The 13063-nt window shown below is 30.7% G+C and overlaps 1 protein-coding gene across 1 annotated transcript; it reads left to right on the forward strand.

Annotated features, from left to right (window-relative positions):
- Positions 1-4095: 4095 nt before the first annotated feature.
- LOC102599464 (agamous-like MADS-box protein AGL15) lies at positions 4096-9968 on the forward strand. Its single transcript, XM_006345332.2, has 8 exons — positions 4096-4596; positions 6527-6602; positions 8413-8519; positions 8613-8712; positions 8864-8905; positions 9049-9090; positions 9205-9386; positions 9612-9968. Exons 1-8 carry the CDS (start codon positions 4415-4417, stop codon positions 9694-9696), a joined length of 816 nt encoding a protein of 271 aa, XP_006345394.1. The 5' UTR covers positions 4096-4414; the 3' UTR covers positions 9697-9968.
- Positions 9969-13063: the final 3095 nt, after the last annotated feature.

Genomic DNA, 13063 nt, shown 5'->3' on the forward strand with positions numbered 1-13063 from the left:
ATTTTAATTGTTATCAATATATTTCAGAAAATTATCGTGAAAAGGCTTTTCTTGCACCTTATTTTAATTTTCATATACTATTATTATTTTTTCTGTCATTTTTCAATGAATTTTTATTTCGATTTAAAATTTAATGTTTATTCTTAAAACTCTAACGGTACAAATTAAGGTGGAGTAGAATATAATAAATGATGATTCTTTTACTACATAAGAAGATATAACGAAATTGAAAGGGTGGATTTTTTTTTTTAAAAATGGATAGGAAATTCTATTAAGGTATCATTACGTCATTATTCAATATATTTTTAATATAAATTTCATTTGTTGATGCATTTCTTTAGTACTCCCTCTGTCCCTAATTACTTGTCCACTTTTAAATTGACACATTTATTAAGAAATCAATTAATGACATAGTGAGTTTATCATTTTACCCCTATTAATTATGAAGTAGATGAAAAGTTCTGCAATTTTCAAAGTAATTAGTCATTTAATTGAGGGTATAATAGGTAAAAAAAATTGTTCTTTCTTGATTTGTCAAAATGGACAAGTAATTAGAGACAACTATAAAAGGAAAAGCAAACAAGTAATGGGGTAAAATGATAAACTCACTATGTCATTAATTGATTTCTTAATAAATGTGTCAATTTAAAAGTGGGCAAGTAATTAGGGACAGAGGGAGTATTACAGTCTTATTTGACATTATGAGATATTTCTTAGACATTTAAGGAGAATGGTACACCGGAATATATATTATATATTAAAGGATCAACTTCATGCAATGGAAGAATTTGTTATTAGCAAATATATTTTAACTTATTTGATAAAAAATATATTCTTCCTCATTTAATAGATGTAAAATTTGTGAAGCTTTATTTTTTTTCACAATCTTCATATTATTAAGACAAATAATAATATTACAATTAAACAACAAAGTAAATATAAAACAATTAAAAATATTTAATTTTTAATGATCGCGCGAAGTGCGGCCAAGTTCTCTAGTTTAAAACAAAAGGTAAAATTTAAATGGGTCTACAATAGAATTCCTAGAAATCCAACTTGAAAAATTATGTTAAAAATGGAAAATAAAAAGTTAAATAAATTTAATTGAGAGTTATCCTTCGTCTGTCCCATTTTATGTGACACTTTTTATTTCTCGAGAATCAAATAGTTTAGGTTTGACCGTAAATTTGCGTATGATATCTTCAATTTTTAAAAAATGAAATTTATATATTTGTAAACTACGTAAAAATCAGAATATTATAATTCATAATAATTAATAATTCAAAATATTTTAAAGATCTATGAAAAATTTAACATAAAAGATAAACTAAAGAGAGTAAAAGGGGAGAATGGAAAGTAGAAAAAAGAAAAAAAACGAATATATATAGAGAGAAACTGAGGAAAAAAAGTCAGAAAAGTAATTATTCATGTAAGTTGTTGTATATGTAGAAAGACACGTGTACAATTAATGAGCCACAATTAATTTTATAGTACAATTTGAAATGCTTTGTGTACAACTTGGTAGTGCTGTGTTTGTCCTCTAAAGTGTCACTTCTAATAAGGAGTAATTAATAAGGTATTAATCTTTCTTTTTCTTCAAATTTATGCTTATTTGAATAAGTTGATTTTTATATGACAAGAAATCATATAAATTAACTATGTATGATTTAATTTATGACAATTTAGTGAAAATACCCTTTTAAGAGATGTGTTCAAGCTAAAAATATAATTACAATACCGGAGAGTGTAAATAACCTTATTCACAAATAATTTTACAAGAAAGAAAAAAAAAACGAAACTTAAGAATTTTATTTTTATTTTTTTTGAGCGTCTCTGAAGGACTCTTAGAACTTTAATCACGCAACTTAATAACTCCAAGGGCTTGTTTGATTGCCATAATATAATAACATGTTAATTCTCAATGTAACAATTGTTTAATGTACAAGTAATAATTATATAACGACAGTGTGCCAATTTTTTAAAACTAAATACAATTATCAAATAATAAAATAGGCATTTCTTATATGAACAAGCGTAACAAAGTTACGTGCATTTATGAAGCACTACGTTTTTTGTTTTTTATTTTTGGTTTCCTACTGAGTGATTGGAGTTCACATTGAAGCTCCCATTAAATTCGAATTATGTACTGCAGAGGGCCATTTGAGTGTGGCGCTTCCAACAGGGTTTCTCCCATACCAGGACTAGAATTCAAAATTTTGGCTAAGGATGGAGCAGTTCCACTACTACACCACAACACATATTGATAGCACTAAATATTAGGAGTACTAGTTATAGGTATTTCAAAATACATGTTTTTCCTGTTTAAAATATATTAAATAATTATCATTGGGTAATATTGTATAGAATTAAAAATATCTTATAATATTTTTTCTGAATTAATAAAAATTTCAACTACAAATTAAGATTTATTAACTTTGATTGAAAATAATGAAAGATACATATGCAACACAAAAGTTTTTTTTTTCCAGTATTATAAATGATTTGTTTTCCTTCAAAAATATGATATTATATATTTTTAACAAGCCATCCTTGCACAAATACTTATAACAAAACAAGAGTAGGTTCAGAAAAATCAATTGCACTCCTTGATTAAACATTGATTAACTAATTATTAGATCAAACAAATAAGTCAAATTGTGTAATTAATATAAATAACTATAATTATACTCAAACTTAATTCTTATATGGATTTTCTAACGCGTCCTAAATAAAAAATGTTTCAAAAATTATAAACGAACGTTTTTAAGAAATAATAAAATTGCATATTCCATAAATAAAGAAATACTTAACATATTATAGAGAGATTCCAAAAATAATAATCTAAATATAGCAAAAACCAAAAATGGAAGAAAATAAAATATAGCAACTTATGTAAACCCTTTTTAACAACTACCAAAAGTATCGGATTAAAAAAGGAAGAATTCTAACACCATAAAGATTAGTCAAGTCAAAGTATAAACAAATTTCACTGAAATTGTGAACCTTTTTTTCTTAAAGTTTGCATAATTCTGACACATATGGAAAAATTACCAAAGTTACAAAAATCAACAAAATAGAAAAAATAACCGTGGAAATCACGGGCTACTCTACTCTTAATTTAAGAGATTTAGAGTTTGAGTTTTTAAATATGAAAAATTCTTAATAGGAAGTGTTTTCTTTCAAATAAGACTCTACACAACATAAATTTAAAATGGTCGGCTCCAATATGAATACCACATTCTATTTATAGAAAGAATAAAATGAAAGATGAAACATACGAATAATTTGAATTTTTTTAAAGAACTTCCAAAATAATAATAAAATTACATATTAAAATTGCAATAGCACAAAAGAAATAATACCCTTGTTTTTAAGGAAAAAAATAAAAATGATTATATAGGAATAATTTAAAATCAGTTGAACTACTTCTATTAAGAGATTGACGAGATTAGTAGAATTCTAACACCATAAAAATAGTAAGTTAACCAACTAATATATTTTCCCTTTTTCTTTTCCACACAAAAATCTTTCCTAAGATCCTATCTAACAATATTTTCCAAAGCTCACATATTCATTAATACTCCCTTTTGGGAAAATAAATAAATAAAAATTCCTTTATTGGAAATATATAAAAAAAAATTAATATGAAAACTAAAAATTTATTTATTAATAATAAGAGCATTTTGACTGTATTACAGTATTATTTACTTTTTGATCTTTCAATCTTTTTAGTTCTTCTTAGATATATAATATCAGAATAGTAAGGGATAAAACTAATTCTTCTTGATGTTGTGAGACGATAAGTACTCCAATAAGTTCTTTTTACTAGTTCAACTTGTATTCTGTATTCATCTTAAGAAATCATTATTTGAGTGTTTACTTTACCAAAGTCTTTTAAGACTTTAATTGATTTGAGAAATAATTACTTACATAATAATAAAAACAATACTTTCCCTATATATTAAAATGGACAAATATTAGAAAAATCTATTTTTAGTACAAGTAAAATAAAGGAAAAGAGTATACTATTACTAGAAAAAACCTATTTTTAATGAGAAAAAGGAAAGTTTGGAGGCCGAGAAAGTAGAGCCAAATGTAGGAAGAAGAGAGAGAAAAGAGGAGAGAGAAACAGAGTCATGCATAGAATTGGCCATGCAAATTTGCCGTTTCCAGAGTTTCGCCATTTGGGGACTTCACGTCTCTCTATCTTCTCTTTCTCTTTATAGCAATTTTCTTTTCCTCTTTTTCTCTTCTTTTAGCATAACCAAAAACCCCTCTTCCTAATTTCTTCTTCTTCCCAAAAGAAATCCCCAAAAAAACAGATACAGAAGGAAGAAATTAAAGAGGGGAGGAAAAAAATTCATCAAGACTTGTCTTTTGGTGTTTTTTCATATAATTTAAGGGGAAAGAAAAGATGGGTAGAGGGAAAATTGACATAAAATTGATTGAGAATGTAAATAATAGACAAGTAACATTTTCTAAGAGGCGTGCTGGCTTGTTGAAGAAAGCCGGGGAGCTTTCTGTTCTTTGTGATTCTGAAGTTGCTGTTATTATTTTCTCAAGTACTGGAAAGCTTTTTGAGTTTTCAAGTACTAGGTATGTTTTTGACTTCTTTTATAAATTTCAATTTGGGGATTTTTAGTTGTTGCATGTATCTAATCAGATTTGATTTTAGGGATCTGTTTATGGTTTGCATGTGGGTGTTACTGTTTCTTGTTTGTATCGTAGTGGCAATTAGTTCTCGATTCTGTTGGGTTACAGTCCAGATTTATATTATTCTGTTAGAATACTGTACTAGAAAGATGGGTTTTCATTTTTTTGTGTATGCATGCTTCCATTGAGAAAAAAGTTTGGATTTTTAAAGGATGTCTAACTTTTAAGTTGTTTAGATATATACTTCCATGAAACTGTTCAAGTATTTTTAGTTCACATATTTGATTTTTGGTTGGTGAAGTATTCCCCATTGTGTATCTGTTGCAAAATTTCCAATTATGCTGCAAGAAAATTGTTTCTTGTAGCACCCAATGGTGTGGCCGGGTGGTAAATGAAGTGGGTTGAGCATATGAGGTCTTAGGTTCAAATTCCAACAGAGATAAAACACTAGGTTATTTCTTTCCATATGTCCTAGCCTTGATGGATAGAGTTACCAATTACCGCCTTCCTCGGACACCACAGTTATCAAAAAAAATAAAAAAAATTCTTGTAAAAATGCTGATAATGCTTTTTATTACCAATTGCTTGATGAATTTCTTCTTCCTTCTTCCCATTCCTGAGTTTTTGTTTGGTTTCTGATCATCTTGAGTGCAATGCTGCTTGGGAGAGGACAAGATTATCATATACGTAGGGGCATGCAATTTTGCATACTCTGTTTTTCTTTTAATGACTTATAGGTAGTTGATTAATTCCTCAATATTGTTGTTAACAGGCTCATATCCGTGTATCCTAGGAAGAAATCTAATAAAACTCTCTAATTACAGATTTCAGATGATGTTATCTTTTACTATTTCTCTATTTGTTTTTTTTTGAGGCAATTGAACTAGAATAATGAACTGGAAGTTTCTTATCTACTTCAATGTTTCATACTTTGTTCTGATTAATTGGTTCCTCTCCTTTCCATACATTTTATGCCAAATCTAATGTTTCAGTCCTTCAAGAAGGTGCTTTTATACCAAAGAAAAGGGAAAGAAAGTCATCCTGAAATTTAGCTTTGATGTTGTATCTATTAGACTCTGGGATTATCTATGTTCCATGTGATTGTGATTGTAACACAGTCAATCAAGTGCACCTAATCCCCAAACTGGTTGGCTATAGTAATCATTATAAGTCGTATAGAGTATTCATTGAGGCTAAACTATTTATACGTTGACTGGCAACCACATTACCATCTTTCTTTATTTGGTTTGGAACTGGCTATTGTTTGCAAAGCTCAATAGGAAGAGTTGATTGTAGTAAATCTTGGGACTAACATATGGTGTGCTTTCCTTCAGGGAAAGGGATACAAGGCATTGAATTTTAGTTTTCACATGCATATTGGATTATTGTAGGAAACGAGGCATATTAGGCCAGAAATGCATTTATTAATGCCTGGTTTGTCAGTAAGTAAATAGCAGGAACATTCAATAGTCTCAGTTGCGTTGCTTATGCACCCATGCAGATGGAAAGAGATATTCACACCCCAGAGAGCCAGAGGCTTTTCCTTCCAATCTGTTCCTTGCCTGAGTATAAGATGCTATCTGCACTCTGTACTCATTGAACCTCAAATTAGTTGTCCCAATTATTTTTGAAATAATAGCTCGGTTGTATAAGTGTTTTGTGCTATTATTTGTTGGATTTTTTTATGGGGTGGCGAGAAGTTGAATATGCGACTTTTGTGATTTTCTTGGGTACATGTAACACTTTAAACGAATGAACCCACGGAAAGGGGCCAGACAGTTATTAAAGCTTTACTTTATTACGGAAGATATGACTTTGATTAATTGTGGTTACTTATCTGTAATTTGGTGCACTAAATTTTGTTAAAATGCAGCATGAAACAGACGCTTTCGAGATACAACAGATGTGTAGCCTCAACAGACAATTCTGCCGTAGAAAAGAAGTCAGAGGTAGAAGATCTTCACCTGTTTAGAATGATTATGACTTGCTATAACAAATATGTATAATGCACTGTCCTTAGAATGAATATATTGAGTTCTGTTGTTCTTAATTTTATCCACAGAGGTGTATTTCTTCTTATATAAGCACATTAACAAGAACTATAGCCAATAAGAGCTTTCTCACTTTTATTTCTTTTTTGGTTTGGTGTGGTCATGATTTTTGATCAATTGTATTATATCTGAGAGTTCTTTTCTAGGGGGAAGATAAAAGGTGACTGGCTTTTCGGCAACCTCTAGTTAGAGAATGCTTTAAAAAAAGCACATTTTGGTTGCATTTTTGTATGAACAAGAAACATTTCCCCAAGTGCAAGGGTTTTTCAGATTTTTTGTTCATATTCTAAGGCTACATAATTTTCTGTATTTTCCTCGATGGTTTATCTTTCTTTGTGTTTAGAGGAACATGGGTATCCTTGGTAGGATTTTTGATGTTATAATCTCTTATTTTTCTGCACTTCATTAATAATTATCCAGGAGGTTTTCTGCCTCCTTTCTCCCAGTGCTCAAAGAATGAAACTGAGAGCAATTTTGCAGCACTTTAAAACTTTTCCCTACCGCTGTCGATTGATACTCGATACTATGTGAACTCCTCTCAGGTCAATTGGTGGACAATAGCATGTCCCTTATTTCCTCGGTTAGTTGTCTCTCAGAGTAATATATGAAGATTTCTTGTTCTAAATTGAAAAGATGTCCGCAGACTTTGTTTTGGTTTCTTTCTGGTGACTGCGTTATTAATGAGATTAGAAGTTTAGATCGTAACTCATCAAATATATTGGTTGGATCAGCGGTTAATTCTTTCTGGAATACATCAAGTTCTACCTTTCTGATAAAAATATAAACACTTTACGAATCACTATCTAGAAAGTATGACATTTGTGTTTTCTACTTTTTGCTTTTAATGGAAATATATGAACTGGTTACTGGGAATCAGGTAGTTCGGCATGTTTTCCTTGAAGAACTCACAACATTTGAACTTCAGTTGTCTGGCTTTCATTTCTATATGATACATATATGGAAATTTCTCTCTATTGAAGGACAAGATGCAATTAAGGAAAACTAGGTAAAGGAATTAAAAATTCGAATATCCATCTTCGGTCTGGAACACTTTTTCATTGCCAATTATTTGTCATAACTGATCGTAATTGGATTGTTTTTTTTTCTTTTTCCTTTTGAGAGACGTCTTACCATCGTTAAGAGTCATCAATGACAAGTGCATTGCATTTGTTTGAACCCAGGTAGTCTTTGCTGCAGATAGAAAGGAGAAAATGTGTAATCACTTGAATTTTCTGTATTCACAGTGACAATGAATTACAAATGATTTGATAAGTTGTCCAACATTCTCACCACAGCCTTCCTCTCTTCTTGAAAAGATCAAATTTTTTCGAAAAGCTTCATTCAAATTAATATACTGAGAGATGTAGCTTGCTAAATGATTTCAAATTTCTGCAGTTTTTGCATCATTCAACAGGTGGCACGTGTGGTAACTCATTTTGTCCAGGATATAACTTCATCTTGATGTCTGATCTGTATGGAGTGATTTTTTTTTGATAAAAATGATTGTTTTTGCACTTGAAAGTTTTACTATCTTGTGTATTATACACACTGACATGCACAAATAGATGCATGTATTTGTTTCTACCATGGTTTGGAGGGTTGGGGTGTGTCTGAATACTTAATCGCATCTAAAACAGTCCCGCATCTGTGGCTATGGGCTTCTCAGTAGGGGTTTCTGAATTTCTCTGTTGCTTTTTCCTTGAACAAGGACAACGAGCAGCCACAGTCGCAGCAGCAGACACATGTGCTGAAGCAGGAACAGAAAGAGGTGGACAGTCTTAAAGACGAACTCGCAAAGCTCAAGATGAAACAACTGTATGGCTCTGTTAATTATGTGAATCATTATTCAAGGATATTTAGAACTTGAACATGGTTTTAATTCATATATGTGATTGACTCTTATTTCAGGCGGTTGTTAGGCAAGGACCTTAATGGTATGGGTTTGAATGAACTACGGCTTCTTGAACATCAACTAAATGAAGGACTATTAGCCATAAAGGAGAGAAAGGTGTGAAGTTTCCTTTCATTATTCACTTATTAGTGCCGTAAGATGTAGAGAGCTTTTTACCAAAATGTATCTTTCCCCCCTCCCCGGTTTTTCTGGAATGCGTCTATTTGTTGAATCTTGGAAATCTGAACTATAGTATTCTACATTGTAGGAGGAATTGCTGATACAGCAACTAGAGTATTCTAGGAAACAGGTAAACTACATCATACAGTTAAAATGTATAATGTATATATACTGACTATCTTTTTTCGCCAATGAAAGAAAGATTAGAAGTACAGTCTGAGCTTTCTTGACTCATGTTTTGCTGACTTTTCTTCTTGGGTGATTCCTATCAAGGAGGAGAGGTCTGCGCTGGAGTGTGAGGCCTTACGTAGACAGGCAAGAGACGCCTTCTTTTTTGTTTCTATCCTTTACAGCCAATAACTCCCCTCTTTTATGTTTCAGGGCGGTTCCTTTCTGACACAATTGCTTTTGCCATCTCATGAGCTACAGGTAGAAGAGCTCCGAGGGTTATTTCCTTTAAGTGCTAGTTTACCGCCACCTTTTCTTGAATATGATCGTCCATTGGAAAAGAAGTATTCAATTTTAAAAGAGAGTAAGGAGAGTCTGGATTCGGACACTGCATGTGAAGATGGAGTAGATGATGAAGATTCCAACACAACTTTGCAACTGGGGTATTATTATTATTATTATCTTCTTGGAGTTATTTTTCTTGCTTCTTATGTACATGTTTTGCTGGCTAAATATGTCATGTGTGCTGTCACCACCTAAAAACTCCAACTTAAAAACATAGTAACTAAAGTTTTGCAGGTGTCCTTTTAGCAAAATTCTTGGCATTTATATAAACTTTCTTTATGTGCAATTGTTTCTGACTGTCCTTTGCATACTGTGTTACTTAGGCTTCCAACTATTTGTCGAAAGAGAAAGAGAACTGAGCAGGAATCTCCTTCAAGCAATTCAGAGAATCAAGGTGGCTCAAAGTGACCATTGTCTTTTGGGACTCGTCCCCTCCTTTGTAACTTGTTAGGCACATGTCAGGTCAAATGATATTGAACCAGTTTTCATGTTTGAAACAGGTTCATCTAGACCAGTGATTTTGTCAGGGACTTAATGATCCCTTAGATGGCTTAAGTAAGATGAATATGCTGGTTTAATTTTGATTTTGCACAATATCTTTGGACTGTGTATTTTAAGATGGAGAATAGATGAGTTCAGCTCTCCATTTTCACTGATTATGGTGCCTAGAGCCATTCACACCTCCCTCTCATTGCTTTGTGTTTTCAATGTTTTATGTTTAGCCTTTCACTAAGGATGAAGAGCCTTATACAGCGTGAATTTCGAATATCAGATAGTTAAATAAAGATGATACAAGACCAAACATCAAAGTTTATACATACAACTTTCAATACTTTTACAGTGATAAATCTTTTCACAACCAGTTTATACATATCCAAATTTACAAAAGAATTCACTTGCTATTTCTACTTTCTAGTGTGCTTAAGGCTATCGAGGAATTTGCCTCGTTCAGCTAAAACTTGTGAGAACAGATCATTTGTTTTCTTCCCAATTTTCTGCATCAATTCTTCTAAATCCACCAATCTTCTCTTCAGTTCAATGGCAAATTCATCAACACTACCATTAGCCACTGCTTCTTTCAAACCAGTTATCACTTCATTTATCTCCTTCACCTCTTTTGAAACACCGCAATTTTCTGCAATTTCACTTGCTAATATAGTATCCCAGCCCCTGATCAAAGAATCATCAAACAATCCAGCTGATTTCCTCAGTTCCAGATAGGGTTTATCACTACTGCATATTCCAGATAACAAAACCCCGAAAATCCACGAAGAAACGCTCATCAGGATCCACAAAGATCGACGAACGATCAAATCTTTTCCACTGCAAGGACTTTCTTCATTCTCTGGTATCATCTTCCTTTCAACTTTCAATTCCTTGCCAAGATCATAAGGCTGAATCTCATTTAAATGTTCTAAAGCCGCCAACGGATCGGAATTTTTTTCAATTAAGCTCAATCCATGAGAGATGCTAAGCTTAGCATGACTCAAATGAGAAACACCAGAAGTCACAGAATTCAAAAGCTCAAGCAAATTCAAGCTATAATCCAAATACTCCTCAATTTGTGATTTTCCCCATTTGTTCATTGGATGGTCTATTTCAACCACAAGCTTTGCAAAAGCCCTATGAATCAATGGAATTACATCAACACATTTCTGAATCCAAACCAAGGACAAAAACTGAAATTCCAGTTCTGTCCCTGGTTCTGAAATTGGCAAGACTTTGTTCAATATTTTCGATACTTCGGATCGAAAACCTTGCAAAGAAGAAGCCAATAAGGCTTCTGAATTGTGATGATGATGATTCTCCATATTTTTCAGAAAATGGCTAATTTTTTCAACCAAGAGTATCATATCAAACAACAACAATGAAAGGGACTTTTTTTTTTCTTTTTTTGGAAAGTAAAAGGGGGGATTGATTTGATTTGGTTGTGTTTTAGTCAATAATTTGGTTTATTTATATAGCTGGTGGGGTTCTGAAAAACTCAAAAACATGGGCTGAATTGACAAGCTGTTTTTGCACTTGGTATGTTGCCTTGCACCTGCATTTTACGTTATTAACAAGATAAAAAAAACTCTACTCGTTTCAGTGTTTCTTCTATTTGAATAGTATAGTGGTCGCGCAAAGTAAATTTTGAATATCGAAGGAAAAAAAAACATAGTAAACACATATTTTATTAGTTATATAAGAAATTATGAATTCCATGATTTTTCTTATATAATAATAATGGTAAAAAAATTTAAAAACGAAAAAAAGAAAGTAATACTACTATTTGTTATGAAGTACCTTATTGCATAAGAGTAATAACTCAATTAATAATAATATATCCCTTTTAAAAAATTTGTTCGTTTAGTGACAAGATAAGTGTTACACGAGGTCAACTTTGCCATGATGAAGTGCTTAGCAATTATTCCAAAAGTCAATGGTTTACGAATATCTCATTCAAATGAAAAAGAAAAGTAGTACTCCTTCTGTTTAATAGTTATCATCTTTTGCTTATTAAGAGTCAATTAATTAATATATCTTTAAAATCAAATGGGATTAGATTTATTTAATATTTAAAAATTATATATATTTTTATATTAATATAAGAGAAATATATATATATATATATATAAATAATATTAAAATTAATATATTCGACTCTATCAAAATAAAATATGACAAATATTTTAAAACAGGAGAAGTATTTCTTACGAATTATTTCATATTTTAAGAAGTGAGTGAAAAAAGGCATTTGCAAATTCAGCGGCGTTGTAACCACAGAAGATGGGGACCATTTGGTCAAAGTTGTCATCACACACGTCTAATACTGTGGGAAGGAATAAATGGTTTTCTTCTTGTCTACGTATATGTATTGGAAACTTGGTAAGCAAATAGATAAACATGTCTACTATATAATATTAGGATACATTATAGTATACATTTTTTGAAAATATGAACTAAAAATAGGTATGACATTAGATAGTAGTTAGGAATGTTCACGGTTTGGATAAAAATCAATTTAAATTGAAAAATTGAATCAAATGATTAACTAAATCTATTTTATTTGAATTTGGTTTGATTTTAGATATTTTTAAATTGATATTATTTGTATTTGGGATGATTATGATTTTGTTTTGATAATTTTAAAATCAATTAAGTTGATTTAATGTTAATTTTGATCAATAATCATCTAATCCAACTCATGAATACCCCTAATAGTAGTAGTTCAAAACATTTTGGAGGCATTTGAGTATGATTTTTTTTTAAAAATTCTGAGAAGTTGAATTCCAGAATTTTCAAAAATTTTAAAATAATAAACAAGTATTTTAGCTTTTTTCACTTCAAATCACTTAAAAAAACAACAACTCCAATTTTTAATAATCATTTCCTTTCACATTATTATTATTATTATTATTATTATTATTATTCAACCAAAGTTTAACTCAAGTTATATTTGAAAATGATCTTTCTTTATGCAGGATATTCAGAAGGTGGATTGGTTAATCCACTTTTGTGACGCATGATATTTATTTGGTGGATTGGTTAATTCACTTTTGTGAACTCTCTGGAATTAAAAATATATGATTATTTTTTAAATGAAATATAAAATAAAGGGAAAATGGTCTGAAATATATTTGAGTTTTGACGAAAAATTGTTGTAACATTTTAAATTTTGGGTGGGTCCTATTACATTTTGTCTTATTTAATAATGTATTTTAAAGGTATACTTGTGTTCAACTGAACTATTTACTCAATCAATCATAAGTGATTGTCTCACGCGCGCCATTTA

Source organism: Solanum tuberosum, unplaced genomic scaffold, assembly GCF_000226075.1.
Source record: "Solanum tuberosum cultivar DM 1-3 516 R44 unplaced genomic scaffold, SolTub_3.0 scf00068, whole genome shotgun sequence".
NCBI lineage: Eukaryota > Viridiplantae > Streptophyta > Magnoliopsida > Solanales > Solanaceae > Solanum > Solanum tuberosum.